The sequence below is a fragment of the Rhinopithecus roxellana genome, chromosome 6 (assembly GCF_007565055.1).
Source record: "Rhinopithecus roxellana isolate Shanxi Qingling chromosome 6, ASM756505v1, whole genome shotgun sequence".
Taxonomy (NCBI): Eukaryota; Metazoa; Chordata; class Mammalia; order Primates; family Cercopithecidae; genus Rhinopithecus; species Rhinopithecus roxellana.
This window is the reverse complement of record NC_044554.1, coordinates 153,092,277-153,108,892: the sequence shown is the minus strand read 5'-3', so window position 1 is coordinate 153,108,892 and position 16,616 is coordinate 153,092,277. Positions and strand designations below refer to the sequence as shown.

General features: G+C 41.2%; 1 protein-coding gene across 6 annotated transcripts in view; it reads left to right on the top strand.

Moving 5' to 3' along the window:
- The first annotated feature begins 998 nt into the window (after window positions 1-998).
- NPSR1 (neuropeptide S receptor 1) overlaps window positions 999-16,616 on the top strand; it is a 234,901-nt gene continuing 219,283 nt past the window's right edge. For 3 of the 6 annotated variants that reach the window (XM_030932653.1, XM_030932651.1, XM_030932652.1), the window contains exon 1: window positions 999-1,341. In XM_030932653.1, coding sequence (XP_030788513.1) covers window positions 1,195-1,341 — 147 coding nt within the window. In that variant the 5' untranslated portion in view covers window positions 999-1,194. The remainder of the gene's footprint in view (window positions 1,342-16,616) is intronic. The other 3 variants (XM_030932655.1, XM_030932654.1, XM_030932650.1) reach the window with 3 other exon arrangements.

Genomic DNA, 16,616 nt, shown 5'->3' with positions numbered 1-16,616 from the left:
GGCTGGACCTGTTTGGTTCACAGAGTGTTTTCAGCGTGAGGAATCAGGTATCATGCTTGGTTTCCATATAAGCAGCTTAGTTCCTATTGTTTTATACCCAGCCTGCTCCCCTCATTCATGTTACGTTCATGCCCCATAGATATTTGAGATTTGATGCAAACCAATCTGTTACAGTAAAAGCACCACTGTCTAGGAAGTTCTGTAGATGGGTTATCAGCTCATTTACATCAGCAGCTGCGGGATCTTGGGCAAGTCATGTCACCTATTGGAGCCACTCTCTGCTAGCATAAAGGAGAACATAAAGCTACCGTCCTTCCCTATCTCACAAGGTTGTTTGGGAAACTGAATGAAAGAACATGTAAAGTACTTGGTGGGTTTTTTTGTGAAACAGGAGCAGCTCTTAATATTCTTGCCTAGCCCTGTCTATGGAGCCCAGGATGCTGCTTTACCTCCTTTCTACCCTTGCCCTGAGTATTGGTCCTAGGTAGAAACTGAGGTGAATATACTGAAGGCACTAAGAATCTTCACCAGGCTGCTCCCAGTCATATCACAAGGTGTTGTGGCTTATTGACAAACACAGACCTCATATTTTTCTGAGAACTGCCTTGTGAACACCTAGATAGAACTATGGGTATGAAACACAAATGTACTTACTATTGCCTACACTTACAGAAATAAGAGCACACGACAGAGTAGATGGCAAGGTGAGGCTTTAAGTCAGAAAGCAACCTCAGCTGAAACAAATGCATAATTATAATTTGATTTCAGAAGTGGAAACATGACCTGAATTCATGTACCTACTGATTAGTCCAAATTCCTGTATTGTTGAAGCTGGAGCAGAATTGGGGGTCCACTGTGGAAGTAAGGAAAAGCACAACAGAACAGGGGTCCCATCCAGGGAGCCATGTTGATGGCTATGGGGAGCTCCCCCTTGCTCTTGGGGTGGTTCCCTGGCCCTGGGTGGGACTGTGGGGTGATGAGGGTTGTGCTGTGCTGGTGGTAATTGCCAAGGGAGAGAGCAGCACGTAGATCCTCCCTGTCATCAGGCAGAGCTCTTCAGTGAGGTGGGCTCAGGGAGGGCTCTGTGCCTCTGTTCAGCAGAGCTGCAGCTGCTGCCCAGCTCTCAGGAGGCGAGCTGGACTCCCTCACTCAGCTGCAGGAGCAGGGACCGCGAGACTCAACCCCGCCTGAGCCATGCCAGCCAACTTCACAGAGAGCAGCTTCGATTCCAATGGGACTGGGCAGATGCTGGATTCTTCCCCAGTGGCTTGCACTGAAACAGTGACTTTTACTGAAGTGGTGGAAGGAAAGGAATGGGGCTCCTTCTACTACTCCTTTAAGGTAAGTTTCCTGCCTGCGACTGTGAACACTGACTTATAATAATGAGACTGGTGGAACTTAAGAGTGTCAATTAAAGAATCATAGCCAGTATTGTGAATAAGTGTTTATTTTCTTTACTAAAAAGGATTTTTGAAAGTCTGAAGTGCTAAAGCAACAAGCTTTAGTGTGCAGAGACCTAGATTGTAGTTTCTTAGGAATATATGTGGCGTTTTTCTTTCTGATGCTGCTGGAAATGAGTGAATCATGAGTAACATTTATGAGTGGATGATTTTTACTTTCCCCTTTTCCTAAGGTGAAAGCACTTTTAATTAATCCTATAGCAGTACTTGAAATGTCTGTTTCTGGTGGGGATTACAGCTATGAGTTTTTTGCTGGCAACACCAGAGGTGTGGAAAGCTCACAATCCCCACGACAGTGACTGATGTGATGAGAAACAACATTGAATAAGGCAGGAAGGACGACACTTTCTTTGATGATCCTTTTCATTAAACACACTGAGAAATAGATTTCTTTGAGGGTAGTTGATGATGCCACCATTTGTAACAAATTCCCTCCTAGAACAAATGAAAGACAAAGAGTTTGGTGAGTTTCACCTTCAAAGTATCCAAGTGCCACACTAAGGAAGGGTCTTCATTAAGCTAATACCATATTGTTTCTTATTCCGCAACAAGGTCTTGTGGACAGAAATGAACCACACGTTTGAGACAACAGCAGTTTCCTGTTTCTTGCCTCAGAATGCTGGCTTGTCAGGTTATTTCACACCCTGCCTAACAATAGGTTTAGTCATTGCAGTCATTCACAGGTCTCAAACTGGTCCTTTCCACCAAAGGAAAAAATACTTCACAAAGATTCTAGTTGTTGCTTTGTTGGGTTTTGCTGTTGTTGTTAATCCTCTGTATGTTCTTGAAATGATTTGGTTTTTACACAATGAGGTAACATTACTGTAACATCCACCTCCCTGCTGGAAGTTCATTTCTTTAGCTAGTATTCCGAATAAAACTTTCAGCAGGGTGCTGTCCCAGGACTCAGACTTAAACTTCCAGGGCCCTAATGACCATGCAGCAAAGCAGAGCCTGATCAAACCACTCCACTGGCTTCAGCGAAACCCTGTCCCTCCAAATCACGTCCTAATGCATGCACATACACAACTCAGCTGCACAGCTCCACGATGTAGCAGGGAAAGTAAAATTAGAGTTTGTTGCTACTTGATGTTGACTGAATAATCCCCTTTACGAAATCAGCCTGCAGACCCAGAGAGTCTGTCTTGGCAGGCTTTGTGCACCCAGGAAGCACAGGACTTCACTTACTATTGCTGCCTGTGCAGCCTCTTTGATATTCTCGGAATATGACAGCAAGCAGAATGAAGAGAGGTCCTCCATTGCAAAGGGAATAATAATCAGCAATAAGGTGGTTATTCTGAGACTCAGGCAAGAATCAATCTCAGCTGAAATCTCATTTGCCATTTTTTGAATACAGCACCTACAGGGATATTTGGAATATGCGAAGAAACAAATCCCACCTTGCTGTCTATGAGTGTTTGTCCTCTCTATCCTAGCAACATCATCGCCAGACGCTAAAGAGAATCACAGCATCTCTAGCTGATTCCTATTGATATGTTCGCAGCAAAATGGCTGGACCACTGGACAAGGAGAAAAGCAGAAAGAGAGGAATTGTGTCTGGCCAGGAGCTTAGAATGCTCAGATTCATTATTAGAGAGATACGTGTATTGACTAAAACCCTGTGATTTTTAGTTACACAGTGATCAGTGGTGGTATTTGTGAGAACTTAGCTCACATTTCTTAGTATAACTTTTTTTTTCTATGATCCCCTTTGAGCACAAGCAATTTTAATGCATTGTTGATACAGAAATAGTTTTGATGCAAGCCTTTGTTCACTGCGATTCATTTTATCTGACATACTAGAGAAGAAATTCGAAACCATGCCCCCTTTACTGTCACCCAAATGTATCCCTTTAATCCCCATTGCCTTTATCAAAAGCAGTAAAAAATAGCATAAAAGTAAAAACAGCAACAGCAGTAAACGTCACAGAAATAACAGCAACAACCATACATCTCATTTACTTTGGGTATTCTTGGTGCCAAGAGTCATAGCAAGACTCACTTAGCAAGTGACCTCTGTGAAGTATCTCATTTAATTCTCACAATCCATGGTGTGTCTTTCCATCCAGACCTGCCTTCCATCTTCATCTGTTTATCACAATTTTACCCACTCTATAAAGCTCAGCTTGGGTTGCTTCCTCCATGAAGCCCTTCTTGACTCATCCCTCCCTGAGCTTCATTAGTGTCACGGACTGTACCTCTCTTCTTGCCACTTAATGCAGCTCTGTCTTAAACTGCTGTTTCCATATGTGTTGGGTGAATGTGTTACAGTCCTCAAGCTCCTTGAGTAAAAGGAATGCCTTATATTTGTTTCATATTTTCTCCCAGGACCTACCATTATGCTGGTCGTACTCAATAAACATTGACTGCATAAACAAATTGTGATATGTTTTTTTCTTCCAATTATCAACATTTTGTCAAATAAGCAACAGAAAGCATGTATTCCCTGTGACAGAGGTGGGTGGGGGCTCTCATTAACCAAGTTTCCACCCATCAGCCCCTACCCTGCCTGGTCTCTATACTCACCCAGGACCCTTTCTGCAAATCAGCCCCTACCCTGCCTGGTCTCTATACTCACCCAGGTCCCTTTCTGCAAACATGTTCAGCTTGTCTCTAATCCATTTCTAAGCCAAAGAGACCAAGATCGGTTCTAGATTCCAGTGGGTGGGGTATGGAATTAGCTGAGGCACCATGAGCTGGTATCAAGTACCTGGTCCAGCCCTGGGGAATCCATCTCTACCGCATGGCAGCCTTACCTAGTCTCAGCTGTCTTGCTCAGTCCACTTACCTGGGCTTCTGACTTCGTTTCTGGGAAACTAAGAACATTCTAGTTCTTATCCTCTGAACCCCAAAGCTCTTTCGAGAGGAGACAAAACACCCCGTCTAGATCTTACTGGCACTTCCTTCACAGGCTTAGAGTCTGTTCCTTCCCCCGACCTCCACCCTTGAATTCTAGCTTCTGCTCCTACCACTCTAACCTGCTCCACCTTCCTAAGCATGTGAGGCTCTTGGAAATGAGCACGGAGGTCTGGGGTGGGTTCACCCATCCCATCTTCTACCATGAGCCTTGTGTAACTAACCCTACATGGTCTTGGGTTCAGGATTCTCAGCTCACATGCTGGGTCCCTTCACAGTTTCCAGTTTTGTGTACTTTTAAGATCACATCCAGCTCACCTCTTCAAGACCTAGTTCTTGGCATTAAGGAATTATATGCGCTTCAAGAATCTACCAGAAGTTTTCAAGGGGAAATGGGAACTAGCTCATCAGAAAATAAATGAGGTATCTGAATATAAGGCTGTCCAAATGCAAAACAAACACAAAACTCTTCACACAGAAAGCCCTTAATTTTGCTGGTGAATTCACCAGCAATGTTTCCTGAATCTCTGATACTTAATGAGAAACCTAATTAAAAGTAACTGGGAGGGAGACCTGTCTCAATTAGTGAATTACCTAAATTATCAAATAATGTAAATGAAATTTGGTTTTATTACTCATAGGTGAGTGGAGAAACATGAACTAAGACTGCTAAATATCACCTAACAACAATCTTTTATTGCGCCTCCTTCAGTGGATAGTTACAAGTGATATGCGATTAGTCTAACTATTGCTTAGATGTAAATGGTTGCTTCTAAGTGCTTGAGGGTGATTGGACACGGTTTGTTCCCTTTGTTTGTACACCCTCCCTGCCACACTGCCTTACTGTTAATTTTCTTAACACACTCTTCCTCCATTAATATAACAAAAGCAAATTTCACCTCAACGCATGTCCCAATTATCGCACACTATGCTTTTGCAAGGGAGCTCAAATTAAGAAGCTTAAGTAGACCATGCTTGTTTTCACTACATTTCGGTTGATAACTCATTTCTAAGACCTTCTTCTACCTATCAAGTACTGGCATTTTCACCTGTGACTGTCATCTCAACGGCTCACAACTTTCCAGGGCTTGCTGTTCTCCCTTCCTGCCCTGGTCCTAGGACAGTGGCAGTGATGTCCTTCCTGGAATCCAGAATCCCTCATGTTCCAACCCCCAAATGTATCTCCTGCAATTTGTAACCAGAGGTCTTGCATTTACATCATGCATTTTTTATTCTTTTCTAATTAGTCTCTCTCAGTATGTTCAATTTGAGTTTCTACAGTTGAATACTGTGGCTGCTCCTAAGGGAACTACTACTAGTTTTGCTCAGTTAAATCATTATTAAATATATTATTCCTTCCAGCCAGTTCTGCTACCCAGATCTAGCACTCTGCTTTCTAATCCCTGACCCTGGGTAAATTCTACCATGCAGTGTGTCCAATTTCACTTCACGCAAATGAGACAGGCTAAGGATGGCACGCAATTTCCAAACTATAGAGGCTAGTATTTGAAAACGAAATCTTCCTCAGCTAAATTTCTCTTTGCGTTACTAATACATCTGATGGCAGGAAGCATAATCTTAGCTAATTCAGAATAAACCCAGTCATTGCAGAGCTTTTCAGCCCAGGAAGAGTTTTTACATTTTCTGGCTTTGGGAAGGCATCTAACTCCAGGGGCAGTGCTTCTGTAGTGCACTTCTCTCTCTCTCTCTCTCTCTCTCTCTCTCTCTCTCTCTCTCTCTCTCTGTGTGTGTGGGGTGGGGGGCGGGGGCGGGGGTGGTAAGGGATGGACGGTGAAGAGAGTCTGATCTAGTGAGGGATCTGAGCAAGTTGGCATCAGTTGAAACAAGACCTGTCTGTCCCTCAGATGTGGTCATCCTCATTCTGGACTTTCATCTGGGTTCCATCTGACCTGTGTCAGGCCCACACTGCTTTCTGGGGTAATGTCCCTTGGCCACATTATCTCCTGGTACAGGGTGCTTGAATCCCTGTCTCTCAGTCCTGGCTATAATTTCTGCCTCCTTCCTAGGAATAGAAAGGTTGACTGCTCCCAACTTTGGGTTGCAGAAAACACAATGGAGTGTCTCTGGCCCTCTCTCATCCCACATAGCCACCTACACTGTACAACTTCCACCTCTTGATAGATAGGAAGGTCTGGGAGACTGTCGTTCCCTGGTCCCTACACAGTAAGTGGACCTCAGCACCCTTCCAATCCTGTGCTCCTCAAATGTAGCAAATGTTCTCTCTTCCTCCCCTTTTTCCTGCTAACCCTTGGAGGGGGACAATCCAATACCCTTTCGTCATTGTCTCAGTTGCCTCACATCTCCCTTGGCATCTGACACCACTACTGCACCATCAAATCCTTCCATCGCCCTGGGCGACCCCCCTGTCATGGGGAAATTGACGACACAGTGTTCCTCCAAAATTATTATTCCAGGCTCTCTGTTCTGAATGCTCAAAAGTCACACCCTCTTGCAAAAGAAAAACCCCTTTCTCTTCCAGCTGTTTAAGATATCCTTGATGAGGTATTTTGAAAGCCCAGTGCTGACTTGTTTCTCTCTGTCGGCATTGATGGAGTCAAGAGTGCACTCTGAGGGCAGTGGGGCTGCCTGAGCTGGTGGACGGCATATCAAAGAAGTGGAAAGAAGCACATCCATTCATGTTTCACAATGTCATTCTGCCATCCTTGAAATAATTTCCTGTTGATGAAGTAAAAATGTTTCAAGCCATGCACTCAGGTAGATAAGAAATCTAACCCTATTTTTCTTAAGTAAACTGAGCTTCTCTCTGGACCTCTAAACCTCCCAAGTAAACTCAGGCTTTTGAGCTTTCTCCATCATTTCAATGAGGCAGTGTGGTTCAGAGAGCAGGCTTTAGAGCCAGACTTCTGGGGTCAAATCCCAGTGCCACGCCATCTAGTGGAGTGACTTTGGGCACTTTACTTCCACCGGTGTCTCAGTTTCCTCAACCAACACACAGAGCTAATAATTGCATGTTCTGTAGAGAGCTGTTTTGAATGGGAGAGAATGCTTGCATAGCCTTAAAGAACAGCAAGTGGCCCCCAGTAGTGTTCATTATTCATAATTAGACTTCCAGGAGTTCATCATTCCACTCTTTTCTCAAGACAACTACCGAGAGGTGAGGAGGCAGCATTATCTGTAAGGAAGAAGTTTTAGCGGAGAGAGACCACTGCAGGTGGAAGCACTTCAGGACAGCTTTGATATGCAGGTGGTCCTCAAACAATGGTGGTGAATTAAGCTGTTTCTTTTCTTTAAAAAAAAAAAAAAAATGAGACCATGAAAATGTAGACTAGGATACAGAGGGAAAAATTCCATGTCTTACTTTGTCATCCTGATATTATGTCTAGCTATTATCTAAGCAAACTTAATGGCCCACTACGTGAAAGGCTATTTGCAGAAACAGCAAATTATGCCCTATCTGGAGAAAGAAAGAAATGGCTTCTTCTCTGGCATAAAGATTTTCCAGGCCACAGATGGCAAAATCACCCAAGGTCATGAGGAAGTTGTAAGGAATAATCGAGGTTCTTGTTTTCCCACTTAGGCGATATTGATGGCTGCCTAAAAACGATAGATCTATTGCTCATGTCAGCACCTTACAGTTTGCAATATGATTTCACACTATCACCTTTGAACCAGCCATCAGCTCTAGGGGGATTTAAAATCGTATTCTTTTTATTTGAGCAGATATGAAACTAAAGTCTGAGAGAAGTTAAAGGTGTAAACTTCCTAAAAGTTAAGATAAGGTAAAAATAAAATAAGAAAGAAAAGAAAGAGGATTCTGAGATGATTTTGGTCTGGATAGGTTAAGCTCTGAAATAGTAACAAACAAACCCTGAATCTCCGTGGTTTAACACACCAGAGGTTTATTGTTCCCTCACATCACAGTAGCAAACAGGTCAACTTGTAGCTACACCTTCTAGAACAAGTGGCTTCCAGGGGAGATGGCAAACTTTGTCTTGTTGGCTTTGGTCTGAAATGACACATGACTTTGACTGAGTTCCATTGGCAAGAATTAGTTACCTTGACGGGCAAGAGAAACGCCCCCAGGGTCGGGGGTAGAATGCATGGCTTTAAAGATTTGATCCTTACCTCTGGCAGATAAAACCCAAATCCTTGGGCCTGGTCTACTGGCCTTTCACTGACCCAATCACCTTCTCTACTCCTTTCTTCACATCCTGGACCACGTTGTATTGAATGTCTTACCACAGTCCGAGGATCCAAGGTCCTGTTTACCTTTTCTGGAAATGCCTTTCTCATACCTTTTTCTTCTGATATCACTCTAAGCTCAGTTGCCTCCTCTTCTGGGAAGGCTTCAGAATCATTCAGTAGACCAGCCTCATCACATCACTACCCTTGTGCTCCTAAAGCACTTAGAATCTCTGTGCAACATGGTTCCTCTCTTGACATGTATGTTCACCTACATACACGCACATGCACACATGCATACACACACAGCCATGAGCACATACACACAGACACATACAAATACACAGCGACAGACACCCACGCCCACACACACAGACGAGATGTCAGTTATTTAGGGACACCTTTAGATCGTACTATCCCTAGTACCGTGACTGACACAAAGCACATACAAGGTCAATAAATATTTTGTTGAATGAAAGAGTATATCAAGAAATAATCTGTAAAACAGGTTTACTGCTAATATCTCAGTAAGTTCATGTGAATGAATTTGGATAGATACAGTCTTAATCCTTTTTCACCAACCATTTGGCTTGAATTTATAGGCATCATAATTTGGGAGGGATTTGTGACATCATAGTAAGCCATGTTATGTATTATTTAGTAGTGACGAGGAATAATGATGATACTATCGGATTTTGGGAAACATCAATAGGATTGGTGAGTAGAGGCACTACATGAGCCTGGAGGAGGGACAGTGAAAGAAAACAGGTTTCTGTAACCCGGGATGCCATTTTGTTGAAACAATACCTAGTTTCAACCTCCTTCTCACTGTCCCAGCTAAGTACTCACTCTCCTAGTCTCCCTTGCAGTTAAAGGTAGCACAGTTTGGGAAGCTTACTTGGAAGTCTCTGAGATTTCTAATAAAGGTTTTTCTTTTCTGATGAAAGTAGAAAGATATGGCTGGCATTCTGATGTCCCCCCAACTTGAATTCAGACCCAGTGCATAGAGCCGCAGCAGCCATTTTGTGACCACAGGAAAAAAAAGCCAAGGGAATCTTAGTGAATTGAGTTCAGCAGCAACATATCTTCAGATTTCTTATTATGTGAAAAAAAATTAAATCTTTGTTTAAGCCACTGCTAAGCTGAATACTTTACTAATTGATATAAATACTAAGTGTAATATGACATTGACAGTATTGAAGCCAAGGTCTCAAAATGTGGTCCACAGAGAGTCAAGCAGACATTGCATGATTACACATTTGGAGGGTACAGAGGCTGGCTCTGCCCATGGATTTTGTCCTGTTATTATCTAGATTACAAAGAGATTGAATAGATTCTTATAAAAACTGATTCAGATTAGATTGTACAGTTTTGAGTAACCAACAAAGTAAAAGTTTCTACCCCTCCTCATAGAAAAGGGTCTTACATTTTTCAAATGATTCTCTACATTCCAGATAATAACAATGCCATTCACTTGTGTAATTTTATGAAAAAATACTCAAACCATTCTAAAAACATCAGCTCAAAAAACTACCCAAGACATCTGCTCATTTTTTCATGATGGCTCAATAAGATTTTTTTATTCTCCTCCAAAAAGCATAAGGAATCACATCCTTTCCTGACAGCTTAAAACATCCAAGCAAAATGTGAGCTGGAGCCACGGGCTCTGGACCTGGCAGCCAGTTTTATGCTGTGGGATCCTGCACACATCACAGGGCTACTCTAGCCCCAGGCATCTCTGCCCTGGGTGCGGAACAATAACCACCATCCCTGCCTGGATGGTGAAGTAGGAATGGAGCTAGTTCTCATGTGGGAGGAACAGTTTTGAGAGACAGGAGAAGGGAGGTAGTCGTGGAGGACTTCTGCTTACTAACCTGTGACAATCCTCTCCAAGCCCAGAGAAGGTGGGAAGTGGGGGAGGACTGATGCTTTTCCCCCTCAAAGACCAGCCTCCTGGACTCTCCATTCATCCAGCTTCTTCACCCTCCTGGCCTCTCCACCTTCCCTGCCTCTCCATTTTCTCAGGTTCTCCACCTTTCCAGACACTCCACTCTCAAAGACTCTCCACCCACCCAGCCTAGTCATGCACTGCTAAAGATAAATAAAAAAGAAACTTCCTGGGACTCTTTCCTCCTTCTAAAGACAGGAGTAGGTGGTTGAAAAGGAATCAGATGCAATCATAACTTTGACAAGACTCACAAGAACCCTCATGAAGATTCCCTGCCCTCTCAAAAGCCTCTCTTTTCCCAGCCTTATCTGCTTGCCCTCATCCTTACCAGGGCATTCAGCTTGGACTCTGCATGCTCAGTTTTTAAAAAACATTTCTTTTTTCCCCTTTTCCACCATCCCTCTTTTATCTCATCAAAACTTCTTTCTTCGATAAACTGACCCCAAGTATTAGCAGAAAAACCATTCTGAGTAAAAGAGTGCTGAGTTCCATCCCTCAAATGTCTCTTCTCATAAACCCCCTAACCTGCCATGGCTGTTTGCATTTTAGAGAGGCCTTTGCTTAATGTAAAATAAACTCCTACTCCCCATCCCCTCTGGACAGAGTTTAAAGGATTCTTGGAGTTCCTTACAGAAGCAAAAACTCCTCTGCTGGGCTACAGCCATGACTCACCCAGGCCTCTGAATCAGACCCAAGGTATCCCCACAGCACTCAGAATTCCATTCACATACAGATATTGAACCCAAGTATTTGCACAAGGAGCATTAATCACAAGTCATAATTTAATAAAAAATGAAAGGGAATATTGCGAGTGCTCAAATGCAGGTTTCTCTTCTTTCACCTATTATTGTAGACTCTAACCCTTGGCAACACAGAACAATCCATGAAGATAGAAGATATTCTTTTGGCTAAGAATAAATTTATTCCCTTTCCAATGTATTTAGTTCCTTTTCAGGATTTTTGGTCTAGGTTAAGATAAAAATGCAGAGTATTCAAGAACACAGAAACTATCAGCCTAAAATAAAACTTAGAATAATGTAATGAATGCAACTCTATCAGGCCATTCAGTCTTTTCTATCGATTATTTCATTCATTAATCAGGTTAAGGTAGCTTATGCTGAGGAAACAAATAACTGGATATTCTCAGTGGGTTAAAACCATAATATTTTAATGTTTGTTTCCTACTCATGTCCCATGTCCATCACAGGTTAACAAGGGGCTCCGTGTATTGTAATCTCTCAGGGAACCAGCTGATGGAAGCCCCATGTCAATACAGGCTTCCATAATACTGAAGTCAGGAGAGCAAGAGCTAGAGGGATACAGAGTAATGATCCTTGCCCTGGCTCTCATAAGCTGCTGCCCAGAAATAACACATATGACTTCCACTCACTATTCATTGGTCAACGTCAGTTCATGGTCACATCTGATATCAGCGGAGCAGAAAAACATAATCCTCCCTCTGGGAAAGGCAGGAAATCTTGGTGCTCAGTAATGTCTAAGGCAACTCCTAAAGCTCTGAGACAGGCATTATCCTCTTTGATTTAGAGAAAATAAAAGTGAGACTCGGAGAAGATAAGTTCACACAGTAGTTAATAATCCAAAAATTTAAACCCAGATATGGGTTAAAATTATGACCCAGATAAGGTGCATGCTCTTTCCACCATATCAGGAATTCCCAAAGGTTGTTCCACAGAATTCTTATGATGAGATTTCTTAAGCAGTTGTCAGGGGAATGTGGAATAAAGAACTTGGGAAGCACCACATATTATACACCATTATATACTTACAGGATACATTCACCTATTTAACTCTCTGAGAAGTCTTACAATAAAGAAACTTGTTTACAGTGGCTCATGCCTGTAATCCCAGCACTTTGGGATGTCGAGGCAGGTGGATCATTTGAGGTCAGGAGTTCGACACCAGCCTGGCCAACATGGTGAAACCCCATCTCTACTAAAAATACAAAATTTAGCTGGGCGTGGTGGCAGGTGCCTGTAGTCCCAGCTACTCAGGAGACTGAAGTAGGATAATTGCTTGAACCCTGGAGGCGGAGGTTACAATGAGCCGAGATCGCACCACTGCACTCCAGCCTGGGCGACAGAGCAAGACTCCGTTTCAAAAAAATAAAAAGGAAAAGAAAGAAAGAAAAGAAACGTGTTTAATTCTTTAACATGCATTTCCCAAATCTATTTGACCACAGAGCATTACGATATTACCTCTAATAATGACCACTGGCACACACTTCAGAAAACACTCTGTTACATTATGTGCTTTCCCGAAAGAACCTACCAGATAACCGAACAGAACTCGCTCTGAGCAAATGAGGCCCAGAGAGGTAAAGTGACCTTCCCAAGGTTACATAGCTCTTAGATGTTAGAGTCAGGACAAGAACTGCAGTCTCTAAATATCCAAGTTGGAGCTTCTGCTCAGCTGCTGAGAGGATCGTGAAAAAATGAGAATGTTTTATAAACTGGAAAACACTATTCGAATTTAAGATAGCATTAATTCTCTAGGCGAAGCATTACTGAAATATATAGAATACATGGAAAGACATGCGGTGCTTCAAGATAGGAAGATTAAATTTCACGAAGATGTCAATTCTCCCCAAATTAGCACATAATGTTTGAAATAATTTTAATGAAAACCTCAATGTGATTGTTTTAAATTGATTAGATAATTGAAATTTTTATTTAAAAAATAGGTGAGAAAAGTTCAGAAATTTGAGCACAACTATGGGGAAGAAATATATTTCCCTATTAGTTATTAATAAATGTGTATCCACAGTAAGCAAAACATTACAGAACTAGCAAAATAATTGATAGATGGATCAATAATAACAAATAGTTTGCCCTGAAAATAAAGTCCTAGTACATATATGAACTTAATGTTACAAAGAAACCACCAAAATTAGTAAAAAAGGAACTAATATTTTGACAACAAAAGTAGTGGGTGAGTAATAGCTCATATAAACTTATAAGGTAAATCTCAGCTGGATTGTGGAACTAAATTTTTACAAAATAGCTTGAAAAATTATATAATGATGACACTAATTTTAGGATTAGCAAGCACTATTCAAGCCTAAAAACAAAAATTTAAAGGGAAACAACAAATTAAGAAATTTATTTGCAATAAAAATAAATATATAATATTATAGCTAATAGTATATACATTAATTATATAAAAAAATAACATGGTTAAAGTCCTTAATATATAAAGAGCCCTAGAGGGAAAATAAATAATATTTCTAATGGAAAAATGGGCATGGGAAATAAGAACAATTTTAAATTAAATACAGAGTTAAAAGAATATGTGAAAAATATTGTTTATAGTGGTTTGAACAATACAGACTTGATAATTCATCATAGTATGAGACAAATCAAATAAAGATGAAAGGAAAATAATATATAAAGCCGGAACAGTTCTGTAAAACTGTTTGTGGGAGAGTAAATCAGAACAACTTAACCCAATTTTTCTGGAAAGCAATTTGGTAATATACAGCAAACTTACACGATGTATTCAGACTTTGCCTAGTAATTCTATTTGTAGGATTATACCATAAGTATACTAAAGAAACATTCGAAGACAGAAACAAAGACTGCATTGTTTTTATTTAAAAGCAAGTTTCTAACAATGGAATAATAAAATTGTGATATAACCATAGAATGGAATAGTAAGGAATATTATGCAACTATAATAACCATTTCTGTTTGTGCAATGTTAAAGGTTTTTAAAAGCACAATAAACATCATATATTTCAAGTTTTATATATACTCATAAAATATAGAAGAAACAAATACCAAGATGGAAAAGTAAGAAATTCTCTCTGAAAATTACTTTGCAGATGATTTTTATTTTATCTTTGTATAAAACCTTACTGTATTTTCTAGAGTGAGCACATATTACATGTATTATTCAAAACAACAAATAACCACGTAAGATACACCATGTAACCTCTCAAATAAATTTTGTGCATTGTACTTCCATGAGAGTAAATGGGAAGATCTATTTATTCTGCAGAAGCTCAGAAATGAACCCAAGCAAGCGAGGCTTGCATGACCCAGAGAGCACATTAAGGGATCCAGAAATGCAGGCAAGGGAAGAAGAGAGCAAATGAAAACCAAGGCAGATGACTGGCTGCATGAATTGAGTGCACACCAACTCATTAGCCTTTTACATTTTGCTACCCAAACACCCAACTTAGCTACACAGAAAACAAAGCTTGCAAGAGTAGCAATTCCAGACTCTGTAGCAGGAATCCTCTTGCTGAGCCTCTCTCATGCCCGCTCCCCTACTGTTCTCATCTCCCAGGATGTTCAGCTCCATTCCCTGGTCCTTACATCTGCTTCTGCCCATCCATGTGTTCGCTCCTCCTGGTTTCTTTTAGCTACTTGATTTTGAGCCTCCCAGATGGATTTTAAATATCAGGTCCAAGCCAAGGTGCGCTCCCAGGGGAAAGTTTCTCAGACACTTTCCCTTTTTATTAGCACCTCCAGAACAGAAAACAAATTCCTGAAGGTTAATTATTTTAATTGTGCGGATCATCAGGAATAATACATTCTGGGCATTTTTATTATATAGTAATTACTTTGGTTTCTACCACACTGTAGAGATTTGGACTTAATTTACTTAAATGTTAGTTTTCCATATTTCAAGAGTCTAGAGCTTAAATAGCAATTTAAATGTTAATCTCAGTTCTTGTTATATAGCTGACATTTCATTCGTTTATTCAGCAAATATTAATTACTACATAGACTTGAAGCCCAGTGGATTTCCAAATGATTTCTAACATTTGTTGTTTGCTACATTATGGGAATTCAGATGGAATCCCAGAATTTAATTGTTTCAAAGCTTTCAATACATGCTATTAGTGGTTAATTTGCAAGTCCTCTTGTGATCCAAGAACAAATTGCAAGAAGAGATTCACATGAAAATGATTGCAGAACATTGGCATTTCTGTTTCTGGTGAAATTCAAGAATTCACCAGTAACCAGAAAACTGAATTCGAAAGTAACGCAAATGCGGTCCCACAGGCCAAGCTCTGATCGAAATGAGAATGTTTGGGATGTGGGAGATTAACATTGTTAATAAAACATGATCTGCGATCCACGGTACTGATGATAAAAACTCCAAACCGATGACTATGTCTTTCCGGTGAGAGGAGAAATGACTAATGCATTATTCAACATGTCCTGAAGACTAAACTAAGAAATCAATGTCAGGCAGTAATCCAGAGTCTACTGAATCGCTTTCCGGTACAGTCCCAGTCTGAAGGTGCTAGTGTTACATTGCGTCACTTGTAATGATGGTGTTGAGAGGTAAGGCAAAGGCAGTTCAGACGAAGACAACTGAGAAAGATCGCAGATGGACAAGAATCTCTCCTCTTGAGGGCACATTCTTCTAACTCAGGACAATGACACAGGCCCTGGACCTTGTCCCATTATTAAAACAATTGGCTTTCGGACAGAGCTCCAGCTTCTCGTCGTAAACCTTTCTCTGCTGTTACTACCTCAAAAGTGCCTGAATGGCCACTGTCTGTCCTCACTAACCTGCAGTTCTCACTCTCTGCCTTCACTTACGCTGTTGCCAGGCACTCTGCTTCTTAGCTTGGCTACTTCTACTCATTGTTTCAGACTCAGCTCGCATAACAATTTCTGTAGGCTATACCTGTTGACCAGCCATGACCAGCCCCTCCCCAGGTTCTATTACATGTTCCTTATCTGAGTTTCTACAACATCTTTATCATAGAAGTTCACACTGAAAATTCTGGTTGACATACCTGCCTTCACCATCAGACTAGAAGCTCCTTGTCGTAGCCTCCCTTATATCCCCAAAGTATGTTAAACTTTGATATTAGATTCTCAGAAATGTTTATGGAATTTGACTGTACAGTTTACAAACCAGTATAATCACGCCTCCAGCTCCATGATTTTCAGGAGAGTTTCCCACTTCTGGCCTGAGTGTCATTTCTACACCAACATGTAAGCAAGGCTCTCTCCTTGGGGTAAATGCCTTTCCCTCTGCTATACTACACGGGAGTTCACAGAATGACTCTCAGTTCACAACTACTTGGAATAATCGTGGTCCACAGTCCCACTCTCCAATTCAACAGGCCTAGGCTTCAACTGCACCTCCCATCCCATCCACTTTCTCTATTCTTCATGAAGAAGGTCTCTGTCAGCTTGTCTTAC